Raw genomic sequence first — 26,277 nt, forward strand, 5'->3', positions numbered from 1 at the left:
CCACCCTCAACTTACCATCCCACATCCATCCGCCCTCAACTTACCATCCCACATCCACCCACCCTCAACTAAACATCCCACATCCACCCACCCTCAACTTAACATCCCACATCCACCCACCCTCAACTTAACATCCCACATCCACCCGCCCTCAACTTACCAGCCCACATCCACCCACCCTCAACTTACCATCCCAGGTCCACCCACCCTCAACTTACCACCCCACATCCACCAACCCTCAACTTACCACCCCACATCCACCCACCCTCAACTTACCATCCCACATCCACCCACCCTCAACTTACCATCCAAACATCCACCCACCCTCAACTTACCATCCCACATCCACCCACCCTCAACTTACCACCCCACATCCACCCACCCTCAACTTAACATCCCACATCCACCCACCCTCAACTTACCACCCCACATCCACCCGCCCTCAACTTAACATCCCACATCCACCCGCCCTCAACTTAACACCCCACATCCACCCACCCTCAACTTAACATCCCACATCCACCCACCCTCAACTTAACATCCCACATCCACCCACCCTTAACTTAACACCACCATCACACCCCACCTCCAACCACCTCTTCATACATAAAAATATGTGTGTGTTGTTTTGCTGCTTAACATATCTGTATGTTTCTGGAACCTGCTTGGCAGATATCGGCGAGAGGCGGGTAAGGCGTCAGCTAGAAATGGGTCTGCTGCCTGGAGCTGTGTCCCCAGACATGCTTCACATCATGTGCCAGTTCTTCTGCAACAGTATGGGTTCTAACCCCGAAGCCAGTGAACGTAAGGGTCACATGCATGGAGTTTATAAAACCTATTCATTGGGATCGCTATTAAGTAAGAGACTTCTTTCTATAGGCATTAAGACCTATTTGTGAGGTTTTACTTTCCAGTCGGGTTAAATGTCATGATTAGGGACGTTTTAATGTCCCTGGGATTTTATATAATATCCCAGGGATTTTAAATAATGTCCTGGGTATGTTATTAATATAACTTCCGTTCAGATTGTAACATGTAATGAAATGTAAAATCAAATTACAAATGTTTTCTGTATATTCACGAGGTTCGAACTCGCAACCTTCATATCTGTAGCCCAGTGAGTGTTCCACGAGGCTACAGAGGTGTTGTTATGCCTCACTAGTTTCTAGAATGTCCTTTTCAAGATCCGTACGCCGCAACAGATATTTTACGCGCGTTTCCTAAGGTTCATGGAAAGCATGTTCGAAACATAAAAATGTTGATAAATGTTGTTTTAAGTTTCATTTTTCGGTTTATAAGCATGGAAAAACACTTTCCCTCGGTTTCGGTAGACAGAGCATGCCCTGGGGAGAGGGAAAAACCAATGAGGCGAAGCCCCCGCGGTTTTCTCTCCCCAGGGCATGCTCTGTCTACCAAAACCGAGGGAAAGTGTTTTCTCCAATACATAACATACGGCTGAATACGACTTTATGATAGGTTATTAATAATCAATTCATAGTTAGACAGGTATCGCAGTTATATGGTCATTATTCTACCATGACGTTCAGTTAATAATACTGATGAGCTAGATATTCTGCTTTATGAAACAGATGCAGGTAGCGGGATATACCAACTTCCCGCCATCGTGTGTCCCTCTGTACCAAGTCCGATCGTGGCGCCCCCTGGAAGAAACTTAGCCGTTGTCAAATGGCAATTACCGCAAGCCAACTCCGCGGATGGTACTTTTCTTCTGTGAGTGACTGAGGACAGGGAATCTTCATAAGTCTTCTAGAGGCTCCCTGGCCATGTTTTTTTTGTTCCTTGCTTTTAAGTTTAGATACTAATCTTACAAGATTAGAAGTATTCCATGGTCATTTGAAAGAACAACATACTTGTATAATATAAAACGGTGAAATTGTGACTTCATTTAACATGTAAATATTCGGTACGTGGTGTGTTGCCTGATGTTGTTAGTTGTCTCTGTTGTGATATAGCCCCGTGCCTGTGTCGGGGTCCCAGGCATCGGGGTCGGCGTTCTCTGAGGGCAGACACACCATCACGTACGCCGTCATGGACTCCACTGGCTTCAAGGACACGTGTACATTCTCGTTTGATGTCACAGGTCAGGCCTAAGCATCATATCCTTCTCACACACTAAAACGAATAAGCATGTTTTAGCGGATAACGTATTTATGATTGCATGTCGTATGTATTTTCACTCAACTACAAACAAGTGGTAAAAATGTTCACTGTACAAGGAAAGCGTCAACACACCACGCACACTATAATGGTAATGCACTGGTCGTAACATCTACACTGTGGGGTGAGTGGGGACATGTTGGGAGGACTGTTTGTCTTTTAAATCAATTCCGGAATAGATACTATTTCAGTGTAGCTGCAAGTACTTGCTTCACGTGGTTGTTGCACAGTAATAAGGTGTGGAATGCCTGCCTGGCCGCGGAACGGCAACCGAAGTTGTGGACACGGCGACGTGATCTATGGTTCCACCTGCAGCTACACCTGCGACCCTGGCTACACCATGGAGGGCAAGCCACGCATCACCTGCCTCTACGACGGATCGTTCGACTTCCAACCACCTACATGCAGAGGTACATCAAATATCTTGTTTTGGGATTTCTTGGTAAAATCAAATTTTGAAATTGCCATTATGATATCAGAACTATGAAAATAACTCTGTCCTCGGCATGACATCATATCATGATGATATCCTCTCATGCTTAGTTTCTTCTGAAACCCGAGCTATGGGTGTCGTTTCTGATAGGGAAAGTGTGAACTTATTCAATTAATAATTATTTTCTGTAAACCATATTTTCTATTCTGGAATAACTATCAATCAGGGTGTATCGGGACGGACTAATGTACACATTGATTATTTTAGTCATAGAGTCTCAACATATTTTAGATCATGCAGTGGATATATATGTTTTTAAGATTTACATATGTACAGTCGAACTCCGTTATCTCGAACTCCGTTTTCTCGAATATATCGAAATTCCGAACCAACTGTCCGGTCCCAACAGCCTCATTATATAAACACATATACATATGTCGAAGGTGCAACACGGTCGCGCTAGGTTCGCGATAACGAGGTTCGGCTGTTTTTATCAATGCTGGTTCACTGAAACTATTTGTAGTTCGTAACGATTGTGTGGTGTTTGTTATATATGAAAGGGGTAGCCGTTAATGATAATTAACAATTCTACTCAGCCAGGACGTGTCCGGGATTGCAGCTGCCCCAACACGGTGTAGGGCACCAGTGCACAAACAGCCTTTACTCTGGTAGCGTCTGTGTCCTCGTCTGCAGCAGCGTCCTCGGCTTCCAGGCATCGCCCCCTGGCATCACCTCGTGTCTGTCCACTGGTGCGTGGACAGTGCCACAGCCGCGATGTGTTGGTCAGTACTATACGTCCTATGTAAGATTTACACCGCACCTGCATGCATCTATTTTCATGGTTTGTTTCTCCTTAAAATTATACTTTGGGTTGAAAACTTTCCCAATGATGGGCCAAGTAATGGCAGCTGAATACGACAGCTTCATTCGTTTTGATGTGTAGCCTTACAGTGGGCTGCCACAAGCATGTCCTCCTGTATGAGATCTGCGCTTTATGGGCAATGGTTGTATCCCTAAACTCGTGAGTGAGAGAGTTGGTCCTGATGTCCCTTTAATCAACACGCCATGACATACGTGATGTTACCTTGGACAGTGAAGTGTAAATCTATAATTTTGCTATCCACGCCTGTGCACCAAAAACACTTGCACCTATAACATGTCGCATGGATACTGTAAAAACCAAAATTGCTGTGTCCATCTTTCTTTTACTGAACATGTATTCAATTTATGTATTGAAGATCTTCTTCCTCCAACATTTGAGAACTGCCCAGACACGAGCATTGTGATTCAGGCTGAGAAGGGAACGACCACCGCTCTGGTGACGTGGCCGGACATTGTGGCCAAGGACAACTCTGGCTACAGCAATGTCCAGCAGAGCAAAGGTCTTGCTCCAGGGTCAAGGTTTACGCAGGGAGTGACCGAGGTTAGGTACACGGCGGTTGACGGTAGCGGCAATACAGCACAGCCCTGTTCCTTCACCATCATCGTTGAAGGTTTGGCATACAACTTCTAGCTGTTTGAATAGACAAATATACTCGTATAACAGTTCATTGGGAGGTGGACAATAACACGGGTTTGACAGCATCCCCTAATGACACCACCGAGTGGACAGTCAGAAAGAATTCACACTTGTTGTTAGCGTAGTCTAGGTATCACAAATATGTGTACTCCTTATTTCGCTGTATTGTATTGGCTTATAATTTATCCTATTAGGTAATTTATATGGGGATTTATTGAAAAAGACAAAACTAGATTAGCAAGTTGTATAAAGTCCTTAAGTTTCAAACAACACGTGTTCTTGTTCACGCACTCGACGTGAATGGATAGATCCACCTAGCAGTACCTGCGTACACTATTGACATCACAACCGCACTCCACGCTCCATACACTAAATCTAGCCGGGAAATGATAAGCATGCGGTAGACATTGCCGTTTAATAACCAACAATTACCTCAGGTTGATGCAAAGGTTAGCTGAGAACGTCAGGGCAATCTTTGCGTACAATTAACTTCAGAACAAACGCCCTATATTTCAGTACCCAAATGTTCAGTGCCCAGCTTCAAGGATCGCTACATGGAGGCCGATTGCCCATCGGGGTTTAATTACGGTGCCCTTTGTAACATCTCCTGCAGAATGGGCTTGCCTCTAGAAGGGGCTACCTCGATAACATGTGAAATAGACAACAGCATCTCACCCACTGCATATTGGCACTTGGGGACAGCACCGACACCTGTATGTAGAGGTCAGTACAACCGCTATCTTAACGATTATCGTAGTGCATCTACATATTTCCACAAATCAGGTTTTTACTCCCTTCATCAAACACAAAACATCTAGTTACAATTTGTGTAAATAAACACATCAAACTATTTCTGCCTTATACATTGTATATGTATTGAGTATTGAGTAAATTGTACTATGGGGTAAGGGCGGTTGGGTAGCCTAGTGCTTAAAGCGTTCGCTGTCACTCCGAAGACCCGGGTTCGATAACCGACATGTGTACAATGTGTGAAGCCCATTTCTGGTGTCCCGGCGTGATATTGCTGGAATATTGCGAGAAGCGGCGTACAACCATACTCACTCACTACTATGAAGTTCCTATTATTCCTCTTTGTAGAGAGACCGTGCGGAGACTTGAGCCCGCCGCGGAATGGTGCTGTTGTGTGTGACCGGTGGGCCGGGGGGACCCTATGTCAGATGCAATGCAATGAGAAGTACGATGTCCCGCGGACGGTGGCCATCTCTCAACATTTCGTCTGTGCCTTCTCGACAGGCCAGTGGAAGCCAGCAGCTACTGTGCCGGACTGCACAGGTTTCACAGATATTCTCTTTATATTTTTGTGTTGCAACTGGTTGAGATGTGTGTTAAGTATGATTCAGTAACACATAAAAACGAATATTTTATGCACATTTATCTCAGGCAGGTGTATAACTCACCGATAACTTGTCTGTATATGACTGCCTCCGCCTTTCTTAACCACTTGGTGCTTGGACATCTCAGGGATATCACATGTCACATGTGACATGTCACATATATAGATCGAGGGGGCACGGATGGCCCAGTCGTCTAAGGCGCCGCAACTCGCTGTGCAGAAACCTATGATTGTGGGTTCGAATCCCGGATTCGCCCCGATTATGTTTCTAGGTTTGTCAGCACCATACCCGTGCTCTTGGGTTTCACTGAAGTTGTACCTGAATCATTTCGGGCTTTCCTCCCACATTAAGCTGACACACCGTGATATAACTGGAATATTGTTAAAAGCGGCGTTAAACCCAACTCACTCACTTACTATATAGATCTACTTTAAAGCTGGGAAATTGTTTTCACATATTGTTATATTATGTAAGGGATGTGTTTACCACATAACTCGAGAAGGATTAACTGTAGATTAATTAAACTTGGTACATGTCTTGTAAGTGAAGTCAATACAGCGGAAATACCTTTCAGGTTTCTCATTGTGTTAGCTGAAGCTGTACTCGGGTACTTGAAACTGTCATGAGGCTGAAGCAAGTATGCATTTGACCAAACTGAAAGTACCTAATGGTATCACACTGAAAATGCGTAGTGCTTTATAATGATTTCTGTGGACTGTGGTTTTTTAAGTAGTCAGAGAAACATACATCGATTGCTGAGTGCAGATAACGAATGAATCCGTTTGCGAATGATTTCATACCACACAGTCAATGTAGCATATCAAAGACGGTGGTTTTCTTCTCCGACTTAGAGGCAAATAAAAGTCTGCATACCTTGTGTGAACAGACTTATCTTATTTAGTTAACTTCAATGATGTCTCATTCTATATTATTCCCCTTCGTTTCTAGAAATATTCTAGTATTGTTGGTAAGGGCACAAGAGAAATGGAATGTGAGAGGAATGTACTCAAGGCCTCTGGAAAGAAGGCTTCATAATGTGCCCAGATGAATTGGATTTGACTTTATACGAGGGGTGACTACTAAGCACTGAGCCTCACATAGAAAGACTTGTCCTGGCGATATTAAAATAATTCCCTTCGTCGCTGATGCACTTCTACCAACTATGTCTGTGTGTGTGTGTGTCTGTGTGTGTGTCTGTCTGTGTGTGTGTCTGTGTGTCTGGCTGTGTGTGTCTGTGTCTGTCTGTGTGTGTGTGTGTGTAAGTCTGTGTGTGTGAGTCTGTGTCTCTGTGTGTGTCTGTCTGTCTGTCTGTGTGTGTGTCTGTGTGTGTAAGTCTGTGTGTGTCCGTGTGTGTGAGTCTGTGTGTGTGTCTCTGTGTGTGTGTGTGTCTGTGTGTGTGTGTGTCTGTGTGTGAGTCTGTGTGTGTATGTCTGTGTGTGTATGTCTCTGTGTGTATGTGTGTGTGTGTGTGTGTGTGTGTGTGTGTGTGTGTGTGTGTGTGTGTGTGTGTGTGTCTGGGTGCATAATGGAAGGGCAGCAAAATATGCTCCCTTTATTGTCTGGCCTTTTTGTCCGCCACGATGATACTCTTGGTATCCCGAACACGGGAGTCATAACCTTTCCTCCTGCCTTTTTTGCTGGTGGCGATGTTAAATGCTTCCAGTGTTTTGATGTTGTTTGGACTAAGTATGGACGTGGTGAAACAGGTTTTATTCAAAGTCACAAATCGGTGCAAGAAACTGTCTGGCTCAGCTTTAAACAATGCTTTTTAACAATACCTACTGAACTCCCAATGACAACTGAACTCCCAGTGCCCACGGGACTATCAATATGACGCTGTCATGAGCCATGTTATGGTTTCTCTGGATCATATCTGGTGTTGCTGATGTCACAGGCCTTCCAGGACGAGGGTCGTTCTCAAGGATCTCCCTGCCATCTTAAACTTTATGGATGGCTTTTGATGTTAAGCCTTTTTTTCTGCAAGTACTGCTCGTCCCTCAGGTTTGTCTATTTTTAAAGTTCGTAGACCCCTGCTTATTCTACTGACTTGTCTCAGCGAAACAATTTGCTCAACTGACTCCAGGTTGTGTGTAGGATTTCTCTATAAGGCGAACCCTTTTATGTGAGGCTCAGGATTCATCAATCAGCCCTCGTATAAAGCAAATCCATAAACACTGTATTTTGAAGGCCATTCCAGAAAGTAGATGTTGGAATATTTCTACCCCGTGCATAGTAGTGCAAGACTTATACTTATCTGAAGGCATGTACGTGTTGTCCTTGCTCACCTTTCGTTTTTCAGAGTTACGCCGTCCAAAAAGTATGCTGCTGCCGTCGGAGCTGTACTACTACACCGGGAACTGTGGCTCGACCTCTACTGTGGAACTCGTCAAAACCCAATTCATCATGTCCCTAAAAGGTTCTGGCTCGTGGAAAGATGCATGTGCAAAAGATAAAAACTGTAAAGTAGAAAACGTGCAAGTAGAGTGTGGGGACATGCTCCGCCGCCGTCGTCATGCGGCTATGTCCAGTCGGAGAAAGCGGGCGCCGACCCTGGCGGCCCTGGTCACGTGGGACTTCATGGTGGACTTCGAGATGGGTAATATGACTGTGGAGGACGCCATTAACAAACATAAGGATATGCTGAAGGGCATGGCGTCCAGGACCAAGATTGACGTGCAGCAAGGTTTGTACGACATCAACATCACTGGATTCCAGCTTCGACATGATTCGTTCGCCTCTGGCTGGAGTGACTTCTACTGCGGCAAAGGCTTGGTTCCCGTGTATGCTTCAGCGTCATGTGGTGAGAATGCTTGTTATATACATCTTCCCGAGGCAAGAGAGTAAACTGACTATAAAAGTCCAGTTTCCACCCTTGCCAAACTAGGCTGGTATTATGGAGTTACATTTTGGCTGGACAAACGAGTTTATGCATAGTCCAATCAAAATCGCGCAACGAAATCGAAATCCGGTTCGTAAACTGTCGTGCAGATTTCGATCGATTGCAGGATTTGCAAAGCATGTGCACCGCCAACTCGTTGTCAGCAGATATTTTCCAAATCTTTTCATGTTTTTAATCAAGGTGCTTACGTGATGTGATGCATTTCGCGATGTAAGACCCGTTTTATCACAATATAGATCTTGATTATCGATCAGATCGTCCTGACTGAGCGCCACCATTTTGTGTGAAGCAAACGCAAGTGATATGAGAGGTGGAATCTGATTAGTCAATTGGAGAGGCTTAGAAGGGACATAATTGGTAACAGCCACTGGTGGCGCAACGATCAAGCCCAGTAATTCAAGCCTAGTTCGGCTAGGGTGGAAACTGGACTTTCAAAGTCAGTTAACTCCCTTGCCTCGGGAAGATGTGTTATATAGTGCATACAATGCAATGTAATCCCAGTGTCCTTGTACAGATTAAAGAACATACAGAATACTGGGACTTGTCAGCACATGCTGCAGCATGACCTATTATGTTTGTTTCAGCGGCATGCCCTACCGGGACGTACTACAACAACATCAGCGACTGCGCCCCCTGCCCGCTGGGGATGTACCAGGACAAGGACGGGGCGTTCTCGTGCAAGACATGTCCAGCTAGAACAAGCTCGCTCACAACAGGGGCTAAGGACATCGCGGAATGCGCAGGTGCTTTTTACCGAAATAGTCCTGCATCTTGATATAAGTTGTCAAAGTAATAGAATAACTATTCTAGATTGTTATTATTATCTTTAGGAATATGAAGCTTCAGTAGTAAATATTATATTTGTCTTCATTTAGGGTGTCATGTTTAAGTCGTTGCGATGCATCGCGAACATGTACAAGGGACATGACATTCCGTTCCTTATCGATGTCGATTCCATATTCATAAACGACTTATGTTAATGTTTGTGTATGTTACTGTATATAAATTCGTGTTTATATTTATCGTGACGGGTGTAAATATATAAACATAATCGGCCCTACATCTTTTTAAGGTTTAAAGTATTTGGTGGTGGTCAATTATGTAAAAAGGAGGCGTTATTGCGAACTATATCACGGTCAGCCAGTTTAAGGAAAATAAATATCTCCTTTTAATCATAGTGGTCAAAAATGTTAGAAGATTTAAACTAATCTCAGAGAAAGATTCAGAATAGTTTGTCACTGGACAGAGCTGTGTGGCCCCGGCATGTTTTCCCCGACACGCAGCCTGCCCTGCTCGCCCTGCCCGCACGGCTTCTACCAGCCTCACCACGGAGCAGCGTCGTGTCGTCCCTGCCCTCCCGGCACCACAACGCAATCAACACACAACAACAACGTCTCAGCCTGCACGGGTACGTCATTTATAACTCATCATTGTGAACATTGTGAATGGACATTGTACCATTGTCACCAAGCGAACATAATACATTGATTGCACACCGCTGCGAAGCAAAACGCTGCACGCTGTTACGAGTCAATGAGAATCACGTGAAACAGCATAAGTTGACCTCAGTTCAATCGAACATTGTTTTCAATTCGTATTAATTCTTTTACAAAGGCAGATTGAAACATGTCTGCAAGCTAAATCCCTTGTAGCAATATATACTCGGGGTATATGTGGTTTGATGATACTGATGATGATATTGTTGTTGTTATTGTTGCTTTAAGTGTTTAAGAGGTCGCCTTCTGCCTCAGCAATTTTCAGCTGCTCAATTTATAAACGTTCGAGTCCATGTAGAAATAGAGTTAGCTTTGCCCTCGCTGTTGCATCTCTTGGTCGGGACGTGGTCTTGACATTCCAGTAACAAGTGAGCAATGGAGTCAGGTTGATTGCAAGATGGGCATACCTTGTCACAGTGCTTCTTGTCACTGAGTCTGAGGCATGACATGGCTACTTCAACTTTCACTCTAACTGAGCATGGGCATGGGTTTTTGTGGATACTTGGTTTTAATTTGGTATGGCCATCTACCGATCTCATTTGCGCGCAACTGGGCTGGCCAGTTTGCTGAATGGGAATATATACACAGTAAAAAAAGTGTTGCACCCCCTATTTTTTTTCATGGAGGGGTGTTTTGAAAGGGTGTAAAGATAACCGAATTAATATTATAACCAGGATTTCGTGTATACCAACAAACCAGTGTATTGTCTATACAATGAACTTAAATGGGGTATTCCATGACCTTATGGCATGTAAGAATCTCATGCTGAACTTTTACGAAAAATGAACGAACAACGAAGACGCATTAAGTATGGTGACATCTCAATAATTTTTAGTGACCAAATTCATCCAATAGGGTAAGAATGTCATATGGAGATTTGACGAACACAGTAAGTCAATATCGAGAACTTCCACCAAGCACTTGGATCACAGCTTGAAGTCTTCGTCTCATACTCCTCACCAGACGTTGGAATCGCTCCATGGGCAGCTGCTGCCACTCCTCGTGTAATGCTGCTTCCAATTCACGCAAGTTCTGTGGAGGAGGGTCCCGACGATAAATCAGGCGTCCCAAAATGTCCCATACATGTTCCAGAGGATTCAGATCTGGACTCATTGCTGGCCATGGAATCTGCGTCAGAGCATTGTTGTGGATAACCTGGGTCACAGCTCGTGAACGATGTGGTCTGGCATTGTCATCCATGAATATCGGTCTGGTGGCCAGTGGATGATTGTCAAAATGGGGCACCACAACTGGATTCAGCACCTCTTGGATGTAGCGCTCCCCTGTCAAGTTGCCTCGTATGGTCACTAAATCAAGCTTACAATCAAATGAGAAGCATCCCCAGACTATAACAGATCCACCTCCATATGGTACAGTTGGCATGATGTTTCTTGCAGTATAAGCTGTTCCAGGACGCCTCCATACTCTCACTCTGCCATCCACAACATGCAGAAGGAACCTGCTTTCGTCCGACCAGTGGACTCTTCTCCAGGACCTCAAGTTCCAGTTCTGTCTCAGTCTACACCAGGCTAGACGTAGTCGTTTGTGGTTGTCTGTGAGTTTAGGTCGCTTGATAACCCTTCTGGACTTCAACCCTGCAGCTTTAAGACGATTTCTCACGGTCTGGGTACTGAACTGTTGACGAGGAAGCCAAAGACGTTTCAAGGTTGTGCTTGTAGCAAATGGATGACGCCTTACCACCCTCAACAACGCTCTGTCATCTCTAACTGTGGTCTTACGTGGTCTGCCAGAGGGTCTGCGATTCCTTACATCATTAGTTTGTGCGTGTTTTCTGACCAAACGGCTTATTGTTGAGTAGTGATGTCCGGTTCTTCTGCCAATCTCCTTGAACGAAAGACCTGCTCCATGAAGGCCAATAATCTGCCACTTGACTGCTTCTGACAATCGTCTACCCGGCATTGTGGGTTACAATAAACTGGGCTGTCAGAGAACATCTTTTATAGGCGATGTTGAGCTTAAGAAGATACTGCAATCTGCAAATGTCATGCACCATGCAATTCACGTGCTGATTGCTACGTTTTGGTGATCATCTTCCCTCCGAAAACATTACACATTTAACATCAGATCCCCAAGGAATACCTACCATTAAAACCAGAGTCGGGCGTTTTAAATGTTGTGATGTATCAAACGTATTAATGTGGGGGTGCAACCCTTTTTTTACTGTGTATTTATTATATGAATAGGCTGTATATATGTTTTGGCTTTATCCATCCCTCGTTATGTTTTATACCAGGGGCCTAATTACAGTCCAGATCACCTAATTCTTCTAGAGTCCAGATCACCTACTTCTCCTAGAGTCCAGATCACCTAATTCTCCTAGAGTCCAGATCACCTAATTCTCCTAGAGTCCAGATCACCTAATTCCCCTAGAGTCCAGATCACCTACTTCTCCTAGAGTCCAGATCACCTACTTCTCCTAGAGTCCAGATCACTTAACTCTCCTAGAGTCCAGATCACCTAATTCTCCTAGAGTCCAGATCACCTAATTCTCCTAGAGTCCAGATCAGCTACTTCTCCTAGATTCCAGATCAACTAATATATGTCATCACTGGGACAGGTCAAGTAGTTACACGGAGTACAGCTACTCTCATTTTACTCTTCTGACGTGTAATTCTTAAAACAACACAACCTACCACATGTTAATGATGGACCACTATTTTAAATTGAAGAGAAAGCTCTACAAGTGTGATATGGAAGAGATTAATATCAAACAAAGGATTAATAGTGTACTAACAATACTTGAGAAAAGGTAGGAGAGATGCGCTTCATTTCTCAGCAGGAAACAGAAATATATAAATATACTCAACAACACAAGTTCCTGTGACACCAATATTTTAGTGTATTTTTCAAACAAAAAAAGTTTGGTTTTCAATATTGTAGTACATGTATGGAATCAAGTCACAAAAACGCAACTGCTACATAAAAGCATGCATTCCATGCAAAAGTTGACTTTCATGCAAGCCCCATGCATTTCACTACCCACGAATGGGTATGAAAACATGTGCGTTAAAGGGATTCCATATGCATTGTTTAGCATCGTGCTGACAATAACAACTCAGAAAAACAACAGAATTACGCAGTTATTAAACATTACGAAGTACCATGCCTGTCCGAATATGTACGTCTGCGAACCATTGGTATGCTTGAAGCAGGATCGAGTCAACGTGATGTTGCAAGACAATCTAACGTCCACAGAAACACCATTTGGTGTTTATGGCAACGTTGGCAATAGACGAATGCAGTCAGAGACCATCCTCGGAGTGGCAGGACACGCGTAACCAATAATCGACAAGACAACTGGATTCGAACAATACGAAACCTACGAAATCGATTCCAGCCAGCAACAGTGACTGCAAGAACCATCCCTGGCCTTCGACGAATATCTTCACAAACCGTACGTCGCCGCCTCAGACTTGCAGGGATTGTCGCCAGAAGACCCACCAGACGTCTCATTTTGACAGGAAACCACCGTCAAGCACGTCTATAGTGGTGCAGACAGCGTCTACGCTGGACGGCCATGCAGTGGGGACAAGTTCTATTCAATGACGAGTATCGATTTAACCTCTGCCACAGCGATGGACGGATTCGCGTGTACCGACGTCGAGGTGAACGTTACGTCAATCATTGTGTCATGGAAGAAGATCGGTTCGGGGGCGGCAGCGTTATGATATTGGGTGGGATAACAGCAAGACAGAGGACCCGTTTGATAGTGGTAGAGGGAAATATCAATGGACAGCGCAACCGCGACGAGATCATCGGCCCTGTTGTTCTACCGTTTTTGCGTCGTCATGGCCCATTCATTACTTTCAACATGACAACGCACGGCCTCATATTGCTCGACTTGTTCAGGATTCTCTTCAACAAAACTATGTGAATGTCATCCCCTGGCCGACTCGCTCCCCTGATCTCTCACCAATCGAGCACATGTGGGATGAGATAGATCGGCGCCTTTGACGTCAACCACGTGTTCCACAGACACTCCAGGAACTTCGAAACATGCTCCAGCAGATATGGACAGATATCCCACAGGACTTTGTGCAACGTCTGGTCCATTCCATGAGACGAAGATGTGTTGCTTGCAACCAGAGGTGGACACACACGCTATTGATTTGTAAATTGACATTTTGGCATGTTCATTTTTTTTATGAAATCACGCATTTACTGAAGTCAGTATGGCAAATTAAACCATTTGAACACTTACAGGAGTCTTTTATCTGTTGCAAACCGAAATTGTTTCAGATTTGGTAAAAAACATAACTTTGCATTAAATCTTATTTAATGTCACAGGAACTTTTGTTGTTCAGTATACATAGAATTTATGTTAGTGTTTTCGAGAAAGCGAACGATGTTATAGCAGTGTCTTTCATTAATCATGCGCGCGGAAGTCACGTTTACAATGGCGTCAAAGGACAGAAAGAAGAGAGATCATACTTGCGGTGCACGGAATCTCACTGCCAGGGAACTCTCCAGACCGTATATGATCGGCTGTTGAAGATTGAACAAGACCACAACCATCCTTCAGCTGTGTATCTGCATGATGTGGGCATTTTTTAGGCCTGGCGTCTAGACCGTGCTGGGACCGAGATGACATCAATTCCAAAGATCTACGCCTAATGTTATACCACTGGTTATAATTATGACAAGCCCGAAAAACCCCTTGAGACTCAAGAAGTGTGTTCCTCACATCCACAAATTACTTGTACCTATGTTACAGGTGAAAGTTAGGCCTGATTACATGTACCTATGCTGTGCACTGGCCTCTCTCTATTACACTGATTGTGAGTTGGGATTAGTGATGGTCTGACCTCTCTGTATTACACTGATTGAGAGTTGGGATTAGTGATGGTCTGACCTCTCTGTTTTACACTGATTGAGAGTTGGGAGTAGTGATGGACTGACCTCTCTGTTTTACACTGATTGAGAGTTGGGAGTAGTGATGGACTGACCTCTCTGTATTACACTGATTGTGAGTTGGGTGTAGTGATGGACTGACCTCTCTGTATTACACTGATTGAGAGTTGGGATTAGTGATGGTCTGACCTCTCTGTATTACACTGATTGTGAGTTGGGTGTAGTGATGGACCGATCTCTTTGTATTACACTGATTGTGAGTTGTGTGTAGTGATGAACTGACCTCTCTGTATTGCACTGATTGAGAGTTGGGAGCAGTGGTAGACTGACCTCTTTGTATTACACTGATTGAGAGTTGGGAGTAGTGATAGACTGATCTCTCTGTATTACACTGATTGAGTGTTTGGTGTACTGATGGGCTGACCTCTCTGTATTACACTGATTCAGAGTTGTGTGTAATGATGGACTCATCGCTCTACACAGCTTATGACGTGCTTGTTGTTGGTCCGATCTCCTTCAACATGAGGAACGCCCTGACCGACGACCTTGGCGACTTTACCATGGCTACATGGATCAAGACAAACGCAGCAGGGGCGACCAACACCGCCATATCTATCACACATCCGCACCGGGGAACTCTGGTCAGCTTGGACCTCGCGCCCACTTCTTGGACTCGGCATGCAAGGCAAGGGAATAGTTTTGTGTTTATAATAATAATCCATTAGGGCGAAAGCCCGAAAGGCTTATTTCGCTATTACCTGCGCTTTGATGAACATTATCTTCTCCAGTTGGAATTCCGAGTGAAAGAAGGTACACGGTACCCTAAGCTTGTGATTTAAGTGGGGATCATGTGGCCAGGCTCTGTGACATGACGCTCATACTTTCAGTCATTGACTACCTAAGTCCACACCCGATTTTCACATTCCGCCATGACAAAGCTTTAATATTGCTGAGTTTGACCTCAGAAAAACATTCACTCATTCACTTTTATTCTCTGGAAACTGAAACATCAACTGCAGGTGGTTTGTAACACATGCTAAGTGCGTTTTACATTGTAGTAATGGCAACATATCTTCGACAATAATGTTCCCTGTTGAGACATGGACACACGTAGAGTTATCATGGCATGAATGGAGAAAGGAGTTGTCAGTCTACGTTGGAGGGGAACCCGTCGTCACCCGAACCTTCGCAGCAGCATCCTCTCCACTCGTCACTGCTGGAGCAAGCCTGCGTGTCAGCACAGGCATGCACAGTGGTAAGTAGTTGTGTCACTATCTTATGTCTCTGTATGTACATTGTATCAGGATAACTAGAGGGAGGCGTACAATGAAGAAATCATGATACACATTATGATTTCTAAACACCTTGAACTTGTATCTAAGTGCTGAACTATCTCTGTTGTAGAGGTGCTTCTCCAGGGTCTTTTCCTTCTCAGTTCACGACGTGATGCTCATCAGATCAGAGCAATGGCCCTTACCTGTGATCATCCCACTGAGAGGGCGCTCTTCTCCCTGGACGACATCCCCAAGACAACCAGCAGCAGTATCCTTGTCATCACACCTTCAACATGTGATGGTCAGTGCCAGACAGGAACTACATCAGTCTTAGTACACAGCTACTACAACAACGTTGGCTCATCCCTCCACGTGAACTTTTCTCTAGTTGTCTTCAGATACCACGCATACAACTGAAGTTATATAGCGTCGATTTTTTTAAATCAAGTACAATTGTAGTCCGTTTCGATTCGGCACTTATGTACTAGTTGCGCACACCTGTTATTAAAAGCACTGTCACTGTCGATATCTGAAATACATCTATAGCTTTTCACGTAAAACTGTTAAAGCCAATTCTTCTATGCTTCTTTTTTCAACAGCAATCGATGAATGTGAACCCATACCGTGTCCAGGCCACACGTGCATCAATAGACATGGCAGCTACAAATGTCTGTGTCATGACGGCTTCACCGGCAGCAACTGCACAGGTGCGCCCGACTTCTGTGCGGACAACATCTGTTACGGGGGCGCCTCCTGTGTAAACGAAGTGTCCAACTACACGTGCATTTGTCCCCCTTCCTTCACTGGCCGCTACTGCCAGATTGAGATGAGTAAGTTACAACAAGGTGTAAATGTCTATAAATACTCACTTTGATCCTTGAGCAAATGTATATCAATACACACATTGCATCCGTCTGTGTATTGGTCTCTTCTGCAGTTGACGTAGATGGTGGCTGGAATTTGTGGACTGATTGGAGTACGTGTTCGGCCTCGTGTGGTGGAGGGTGGACAGTACGCATGCGTGAATGTAACAGCCCTCCACCTACGTACAATGGAAAGCCATGCAATGGCTCGTCTGTTGAGAAAAAAGAGTGCAACACTAACGAATGCCCGGGTAAGTTCATGACATGATATTTAGAGTAGTATAATGTTCATCTGATTCACTCCCAATATGCAATCTTCAGTGTTACAACGTTTAACAGTAGCTCCAGCTGTGTTTAAGCTGTGTGTGTTTCAGCATGTTTAATGGTAGCTGTGTGTGTTTCAGCATGGTTAATGGAAGCTGTGGGTGTTTCAGCATGCTCAATGTGAGCTGCGTGAGTAGTATAGGGAATGACAGTTCTAGACCACTTCCACTGGAGCTTCAGAGGGAATTTTGTAAGCCAAACCCACGATGCGATTCAATGAGTGTCATGAGACTAAGTTACATTGGCTCTAGCTCACCACCACGACATAAATTTTTATAGGCAATGACAGTATTAGCTCACTTCCACTGGAGCTAGATTGATACCACAGAGGTAATTTTTATACAAAAAACGATGATGTGATTCGATGAGACTTAACAAAATTGTAATGAAAATATTCCCAATATTTCTACTCATATGCATACCATTTTTTCGAACAAAGTGATATTCAACATTTTTCTTCATTCATTTTACTAGGAGACCAGACTGTAAACCCTTCATCGAAATTGGAAAGAAACAATTGATAACCGTAATTGGTTGGTTTGACTTCCCTGATAGAATATATACCCTGTGGTAATTCTCCATTATTATAGACTTATGTGTGCATTCGTCTAAATGTGATCCAACAATGTATCCGGGAAACAATCTATTCTTAATCTCCAACCAGTTCTTTGGTTTTGCACGGAATAATTTATGTGCTTGTTCACTGTTGTAAGAACTTTTTTTCTCATCTTCACAAATACCACTGGTCTTACGAGAATTTGAACGAATCTCCTGCTTCATTGTGTTGTATTTGGTTAGTTCTGACTACACAAAACGAAACTCCTCCTCGGATATCTTACAATCAGCCAGTTGAAATATGATCCTCAATGCTATTCAACTTTGTTTCAGCGAGAATACAAATTCTTTCATGTTTTAATGCTTTCTTTTGTAACTTATGAAAAATAAATTTTATCGCTCCAGTCTGCTGCTACTTCCATGGCAAGTACAATAGGTGCGGCGATTATAGTTGATGACAAATCAACACCGGCTACACCATGCTAGCTGCTACAAGTGCAGTGTCATCTCCGCCAAGAGCATTCACAGCTCTGTGATACTTTTTCCTTAATCCAAGTCTCAACTCCCTCTCCTTCTCTATTCGATGTTTTATGTCGCTTATTTCTTGTAAACGAAATCCATCAACAGTATCCATCTTTTCAGATGCTTCATCAAGCATCGGATATAAACCCATAATGTTTATTATTATATTATATAAGAGTTTTAATTGGTCTTGCTTAAATGTCTTGAGAGTATACATCAGCCTTATTAAATGTATATTATATGGCATATATATCTTAGTAAGCGAAATGCTTTCACTTTTTTTAACTTGGACCCCCTAAAGGGTTGCAACGAGTGATGCTCCCATATAAATAATGCTGCAACATTGACGTCGGTGTTTCTTAAGCCATTTAATTGATAGACCTGGTAATATCTCAAAGGCATCTTCTGTCGCATCCCCAAACAAGACTTTAATAATAAGTGTAGAAAGATCAGGTATAGCGTTCAAGTTATTCAATAAATCATTGAATTCAGTAACCAAATTTAAACTAACCTTTTTGTAATGATGAACGACTCAATAACATATGGCCTGGGTCATCTGGCAGGGGAGCGACTAACACACTCTTTCGCTTTGAGGGGATATAAGCCCCGAGTATGATCCCACTATTCATTATCTTAGTTAAATGATGACCCTTACCCATCGTCACGTATGGTGGGGTAATGATGATATTCAGTTGGCACTCGATTTTTGCTTCGAACATAGTCCATTCATTATCATCATTGCGAGTAAGATTGTATGACGTGTTTTTATTGAGTCTACTAACATAACATCATTTACATCTCCGAGATTAGGTGCAGATGCTGTGAATACAAGTTCTTTCTGCTTGTATACATTATCTTGTAAGTGTAAAGCATATAACTTACCATCTGTACGGGGTTTATCAAATCCTTCTGTGTCTCCAAGATCGGAAAGCGCAATTGTATTACATTGTCTGAGGTTATGCATTCCAGGGCCTGAAGAATCAACCATTATTTATAATATGGAGTGTAACACTCAAATATGTTATATGTACAGGTTGATGTTTTACATCAATGAAGAAATTTTGAGATCTGAAATAATACCCTGCTTTAACTTTTTATATTGTAATGATGAGAAAGATTCCGTTCTACCACTATTGTATTTTTCATCTTTGACTGGAATAGCTCGTAGCAAAGTTGAAGGACTTTCAAGTTGACTATTATCCGTTGTACTGATCTGATCAAGACGGATGCACAACTCTTTTATAGGGAACTAAATCAGGGCATCTAATTCCATGCACTGTTGTGTTGAGTAATACTTCTTTTCTTATAAAACCAAGTGTATTTATTGCTAAGTTCCTGTGATGAATTATATCCTTTTCTCCACTGCTTAAAATCAGCACCCCATTTGACTCATTTTGTGATAGACTAGCTCCAAAAGGCTTAAAATTTGCAAATCATTGAGTGAGCATATGCTGCAATACCCATCAGATATAGTGTGCCAGTCTCTATTTTCTCTAATATCTTACGCTTACTCTCAGCAGTGCTGAAGATTCGGAAGTCACAGATTTAATTTTAATTGCATCAGATGGTTTCTTCCCGATTAATCTTGTTACATCATTAGTTAGCGCTGATACAACAGCTGATAATTGTGTCACCCATTATGTTGATCTTAATCGTTCCAATTTCATTTCAATCCCATACTGATATCCAAACGTTCTGCTAATGTCCGGTTAAATCCTTTAACAATAGCTTTACTATGGTGGGCCTCTTTTTCACCATGCCTGATTGCGACATGGTATTTTGTTAATAGTTTAGTTACTGATCCCATAAACTTGTGACCGGGATCAACTTGAAATAGCTTGGGCAATTTTAGTGATCCACATTTATATATGCGGCTCGGTGCATTAGCTACTTCTTTTGAATCTTTTGAGGTTAATGGTGCAGCCTCTTTGTATCGACTAGCCACGTCTACTATTGTTAAAGCGTATTTATATGTTTTGCATCTTACCTTATCATGGGGGAGAAACAAGAGGTCAGCCTGATGAACTTCATTCTTTGTAAAAATATCAAACTTCTTCCTCGGTATATAACGTGGAGCCGGTAAATATATTTGCCATGTTGCTTGTTTCTTTAACCAGTCCTTGGCTACATCATTAGATACCTTAGCCGCATTGGCTAATTTTTGTATTGATCCTATACCTTTCCAATATCCTCGCGGCCTATAGTAAATTTTATTCATTATCAATTAATATTGATGATTCTTTTAATACGAGTCATGACGATCATTGAATCGCATCAGCGTTTTTGCATAAAAAAATGTCCTCTGTTGTAGCAGTATAGGGGGGTAAATCTAGCTCCAATGGAAGTGGTCTAGAACTGTCATTCCCTATACCACTGCGTGTGTCTAATGGAAACTGTGTATGTTTTCAGTATGGTTGATGGTAGCTGTGTGTTTCAGCATGTCTAATGGCAACTGTGTTTTTCAGCATGTTTAAGGGTAGCTGTGTGTGTTTCAGCATGTTTAATGGCAACTGTGTGTGTTTCAGCCTGTTTAATGGCAACTGTGTGTGTTTCAGCATCGTTAATGGAAGCTGTGTGTTTCAGCATGTTTATTGGAAGCTGTGTGTGTTTCAGCATGTTTAATGTAAGCTGTGTGTGTTTTCAGCATGGTTAATGGTCGCTGTGAGATTCAGCATGTCTAATGGCATCTGCATGTTTCAGCATGTTTAATGGTAGCTGTGTGTGTTTCAGCATGTTTAATGGCAACTGTGTGTGTTTCAGCGTGTTACTGGCAACTGTGTGTGTTTCAGCATCGTTAATGGAAGCTGTGTGAGTTTCAGCATGTTTAATGGAAGCTGTCTGAGTTTCAGTATGTTTAATGTAAGCTGTGTGTGTTTCAGCATGTTTAATGGAAGCTGTGTGTAACTGTGTGTTTCAGCATGTTTAATGGAAGTTGTGTGCGTTTCAGCGTATTCAATGGAAGTTGTGTGTTCCAGCATGTTTAATGGCAGCTGTGTGTAGCTGTGTGTGTTTCAGTATGTTTAATGGCAACTTTGTGTGTTTCAGCATGTTTAATGGTTGCTCTGTGTGTGCATTTCAGCATGTTTAATGCTTGTAGCTCTGTGTTCGTTGCAGTGTGTTTAATGGCAACTTTGTGTTTCAGCATGTTTGATGGCAGCTGTGTGTGTTTCAGCATGTTTAATTGTAGCTCTGTGTGTTTCAGCATGTTTAATTGAAGCTGTGTGCGTTTCAGAATGTTTAATTGTAGCTGTGTGTTTCAGCATGTTTAATTGAAGCTGTGTGCGTTTCAGCATGTTCAATGGAAGCTGGGTGTTTCAGCATGTTTAATGGCAGCTGTGTGTGTTTCAGCATGTTTTGCAACAGACCTGGTACGAGGCTACGGGACACGGCCTACCTGTGTAGGAGACCAACATGACCTGACGTGCTCCGTGTCATGCAGGGATGGTCTCATGTTCTTAGAGAACCCACCTCTCTATCACTGCACTGGTGGTATTTGGAGACCAAGCAACCACATAATACCATGTACACGTATGTTGTTGAAGATTTATTTATTAACTATGATGTTTTCAAAATACATATATGGACAATCTTACATAGGATTGTTCCGTCATCCAGATCTTTATTTATTTCACCAGGAGCAAATTCTCCCAAGCGACTAGAACTCAGATTCGAAGGACGATACAAATCTGCAAAATGTATAGACAGCTTAAAGGCGAACATCTTGTCACAAAAACTGAAGGACAAATCAGCAGACTTTAACTGCCTTATTGGCAACATGTGCAACATGACTGCCAAAGTAGAGTCTTGCCTACCTATCACAAGACACAAGCGCTCATCACATGACACGGCTATCAGCCTGTCCGTTGTCTTAGCTGTCGACGTGAAGGAAGGTGACCTTGACCTGGAGTCTTATCATACTCATAAAACAGGTAATTACATAACGCACAGACACAGTTATAACCATTCGTAATGATTCATAATCCTACTTACATGGAACTCGAGGACAAGCAATATTGTTATTAATTTGTTATTGATGAGGTTACATGTGCGAATTTCATTCCCAGTCAGTCCCCAATTAGCATCTGTCCTGTCAGCTGTGAAGTTCCTGGAAGCAACAGCATCACGGCTGAAGGAGACGGACTACGCCGCCTTTTGTGTGGATGACGACTACATCGTGGAGGACATGGCCATCACATCACATGTCACGTGCCCTGCTGGATTCATCGCTCGGAATGCTTTTTGTGGTAGGAAATGCATTTGTTGTTAAAGTAAAGAAAGTGATAACTATGGAAAAGGTCTTCTAAATAATTGTCTCATAAGAGTTTAATGTACACATGCTGGGGAGGAATGGGATAAAACAAGGGCTGCTCGACTGTAAGTCAGTACACTGTGACTGAGACCGGTATCCATGTAACACTCCGGCATGGTATCACAGTGGGCTAGCACTATAAAACCAACATTGGTCCGGACAAGTACGTCTCAATGGATAGGCTGATTGCCGTGTCATGTGATGAGCGCTTGTGTCTGGTGATAGGTAGGCAAGGCTCTACTTGCGCAGACATGTTTCACAAGTTGCTAATAAGGCAGTTAAAGTCTGCTGATTTGTTCATCAGCTTTTGTGTTAATGCTGGATAGCTGCAAAAATCTTGAACGCAACGTAAAAACACCAGTTCACCTTACCAATGTACACATTGTCACAATGTGTTTACCTTTAACAGTTGCTTGTCCAATGGGAGCGCACTTCAGAGGAGGGAGGTGTTTACTATGTGACGCAGGCACATATCAAAACGAGGCCGGCCAGCGAATCTGTCACCAGTGTCCACCTGGACGAAGCACAGACTTCCGCGGCTCTACGAACACCAGGCAGTGTACACGTAGGTTGTGCTATTTCGATTAAACTTGGTTCCATATATCAGAGGAGATTCTGGGACGGAATAGGGATTCCGCGATTACCGTCGGAGCCGGCTTTTGATGATCGGCGGTCACAATGTCTCACCTGGTTTGGTGAAGTGTAATTGGAATTTACTTATAAACTGATAATACCCCTACATGTCTACTATTGATAAGCAATGAACGTGTGCCCATCTTCATAGTACTCACTCGCTTATTCATAATAACAGTGAATATCCGGGTTAGAATTTAGGTCTTCAGTATCCCATGCTTGTCGTGAAAGGCGACTATTCTAGGTGACTTATGCTTCAGTCACACATCCAGCGATGCCGGGAAAGATTAGTTTACGATGCCCGAAAAGGCTGAAAATCGGCAAAATTAAGAGATACCCGACGGGGCGCCGGACGATCATCTGTGAGCATTGGCCATGTTTTTGACATTGGGAAGACCTCGGTGGACACATCGGAAGAAAATAACTCGGGGATATTTTCTTCCGATGTGTCCACCGGTGGTCCACACCCCATCGGTAATGGATCGGTGACACACATTTACAAAATCAACTGAAATGCGATACAGAACTTGCAGCAATGTCGACGGCGAACACGAACTATGGTCGACCGGGCACTGAGCGGGCTCCTTTTATAGCGATCAGGAAACTGGCGGTGTTCATCCGCGCATCGGATTTGTTCATCCGCACGATTTGGTTTACATCGGACGGGCACATTCCGGGTATCGGGAGATTACCGGCCGATTCCCGCCTGATGACCGGTCAGTCACTTCACGGTATAAGCCTACCATTTTTACCAAATTCCTTCGGACACCCTCCAGCCACCGGCCGGTCATCTTTGGTTTCATGACTACTGCACCGATGTGTCACAGATGTGGGAAACCCATCCTCCGGCGACCGTTGTATATGTGACTGAGGCATAAGGGGATCGGATGGTTGATGAATGGCATCGTATCCCAATGGTGTAGATCGATGCTCATGACATCAATCACTGGATTGTCTGATCCTGGCTCGTCTATTTACAGACATATAGCTGGAATAATGCTTTGTGTTTAATGTGAAGGGGACAAAAACGCTCTCAGTTGTAAGTTGCGACTACAGGCTGCCACCTCTTGCTCCTTCGTGTTTACATCGGTAAACCAGTTTAGAAATGTTCAATTATGCGTTGTTTGCTTAAACGGTTTTATGCCCGTGTCGCGTTTAATGCTTTGTTTGTATTCCAATGGTAAATGACGGACCATGGCCAATACTGCGAGTATTCATTATATCAACAACGAAAGGTGGCTGAAAAGTTCTGAGGGTGTGTAGTACACCTTTGGCAGTTTGCATTTCTTACATACAATATTCCCCATGCTTTGCGAGGTGAATTTTGAACCACATATACATCCAAGGCAGCATATTTGTGCAGGCATCCAAGTGACAAGGTATTCTCTGTGTCTCTGTGTCTCTGTGTCTCTGTGTGTAAACAAGGTTCATCATCTCGCATCTTTAAAAGCAGACCGAGCTGATTTTGTGAGGTGGTTTGTAACCATGAATGAAAAACAGGCTAAAAGTTTCGTCGCCGAAGGATTCCTACAGGTGAACTACACCCCGAAAGGTCAGACCATTAGTGACCAAAATTATTCTGATTTGCTGAGGCAACTGCGTGAAAATACCTAGGATGAACATCGAGGAAAACTCACATGTGTTCTGTTCCTCCAGGACAATGCACCTGTGCTCAAGTCTGTTGTCGCAATGCATGATTTTGAGGTTTCTAGGTACCCATCTTGCAGATACCTTGGACATACCTAGATGCTCATGATTAATGGTTACACCAGTTCCAACTGATATTTGGAATTCCCTAGAAAGTTCAGATACTTTCACTCGTCGGTCAGAGAAAATTCTTCTTTCTATAGCAGCAATGGTTTCCGGTTGGGTGGCATCTGAAGGCCTGCCTGACCTTGGGTCATCGTCTATGGACTCCCTACCCCTTTTAAACTGTAGAGACCAACGGCAAACTGTGGAATGGTCAGGAGCATCCTCACCCATCACTTTACACATGCGATCATGGATTTCTTTTTCTTTGCATCCCTCCTTGGTAATGAACTTTATTACAGCGAGTTGTTCATGTTTGAGAGAATCCATGATTGTGACCACCCTCAGGTGAATGAAGCCATCACATCTAACTTATTGTTGTATCTGGAACTTGTTATGGCACGTGTCAGCCTGATGTTATGACTAGTGTCACACCTGCCACAAGTTGACATTGTTTTTGTAAACACAAATGCCCAAGTTTCAAAACTTACCGAGCGCCCCTCATGCCTGCCATATCCAAAGAAAATACAGGCTGAAAATTTGGCTCCAGATATTGGTTCAGAGCTTCGCTCATTTTGGGGAACATGCAGTTTCTTGGAATTTGTGCGAAGGTTTGCCCAACTGTGTGACCCACTAGACAATTGACACGAGCCAGTGTTCGACTACATCTCCTTCATCCCAAAACGTGACATCCCAACTTGTTGATGATTCTGAAACCCGTCATGTTCAATTCGCCAGTATACAACACAGTCAGCAGTTTCCGATTGTCGTTTCTGGGGGTATCTACACCATGTTTACTGGCAGTATTACTGGATGCAATGCACCGATTAATCTCGTTAACCCTCCAAGCCCGTCTCAAGTCAAGAGACGCAGAAAAGTCATCGCAAGTGACAGTGATACAGACAAAGGTGTTTTGTCCCCAGTTCTTCCGAGTTACATTCGTGTTGTTGTTATTCTGCTTTACGTTTCAAATATATTACAAAACTCCGTTCAATTATTAGCTCACCTGGTCCGAAGTACCAAGGTGAGCTTATGCCATACTGTGGCGTCCGTCGTCCATCCGTCGTCCGTACGTCAACATTTAATTTAAACGACTTCTTCTTCTTACTGGAAATTAACGAAATTTGACTGGAAGCATCCCTAAGTGGTGGGGATTCAAAATTGTACAAATTGTGAGGCTGAGGGGCGGGGACAAATAGGAGTAATTTGGCTTTATTGCTTTAAACAACTTCCTCTCTGGAACTCAGATAATAATATCAACCATATTTGGTTGGAAGCATTCTCCGGTGGTGAGGA

General features: G+C 43.3%; 1 protein-coding gene across 6 annotated transcripts in view; it reads left to right on the forward strand.

The window, feature by feature from the left end:
- Positions 1-26,277, forward strand: part of LOC124120196 (sushi, von Willebrand factor type A, EGF and pentraxin domain-containing protein 1-like) — a 42,259-nt gene that overhangs the window by 11,025 nt on the left and 4,957 nt on the right. For 2 of the 6 annotated variants that reach the window (XM_048389093.1, XM_048389097.1), the window contains exons 3-22: positions 673-804; positions 1,590-1,731; positions 1,974-2,101; positions 2,409-2,588; positions 3,208-3,393; positions 3,850-4,104; positions 4,647-4,853; positions 5,229-5,423; positions 7,785-8,285; positions 8,969-9,127; positions 9,631-9,792; positions 15,200-15,437; positions 15,811-16,007; positions 16,157-16,327; positions 16,626-16,856; positions 16,964-17,140; positions 21,639-21,818; positions 21,926-22,219; positions 22,355-22,534; positions 23,009-23,164. In XM_048389093.1, the coding sequence (XP_048245050.1) occupies positions 673-804; positions 1,590-1,731; positions 1,974-2,101; positions 2,409-2,588; positions 3,208-3,393; positions 3,850-4,104; positions 4,647-4,853; positions 5,229-5,423; positions 7,785-8,285; positions 8,969-9,127; positions 9,631-9,792; positions 15,200-15,437; positions 15,811-16,007; positions 16,157-16,327; positions 16,626-16,856; positions 16,964-17,140; positions 21,639-21,818; positions 21,926-22,219; positions 22,355-22,534; positions 23,009-23,164 (4,071 nt within the window). Of the gene's footprint in view, positions 1-672; positions 805-1,589; positions 1,732-1,973; positions 2,102-2,408; positions 2,589-3,207; positions 3,394-3,849; positions 4,105-4,646; positions 4,854-5,228; positions 5,424-7,784; positions 8,286-8,968; positions 9,128-9,630; positions 9,793-15,199; positions 15,438-15,810; positions 16,008-16,156; positions 16,328-16,625; positions 16,857-16,963; positions 17,141-21,638; positions 21,819-21,925; positions 22,220-22,354; positions 22,535-23,008; positions 23,165-26,277 lie in introns of those variants that run through there. The other 4 variants (XM_048389094.1, XM_048389096.1, XM_048389095.1 and 1 more) reach the window with 4 other exon arrangements.

This window comes from Haliotis rufescens, unplaced genomic scaffold, assembly GCF_023055435.1.
Source record: "Haliotis rufescens isolate VD_foot unplaced genomic scaffold, xgHalRufe1.0.p SCAF_8, whole genome shotgun sequence".
Taxonomy (NCBI): Eukaryota; Metazoa; Mollusca; class Gastropoda; order Lepetellida; family Haliotidae; genus Haliotis; species Haliotis rufescens.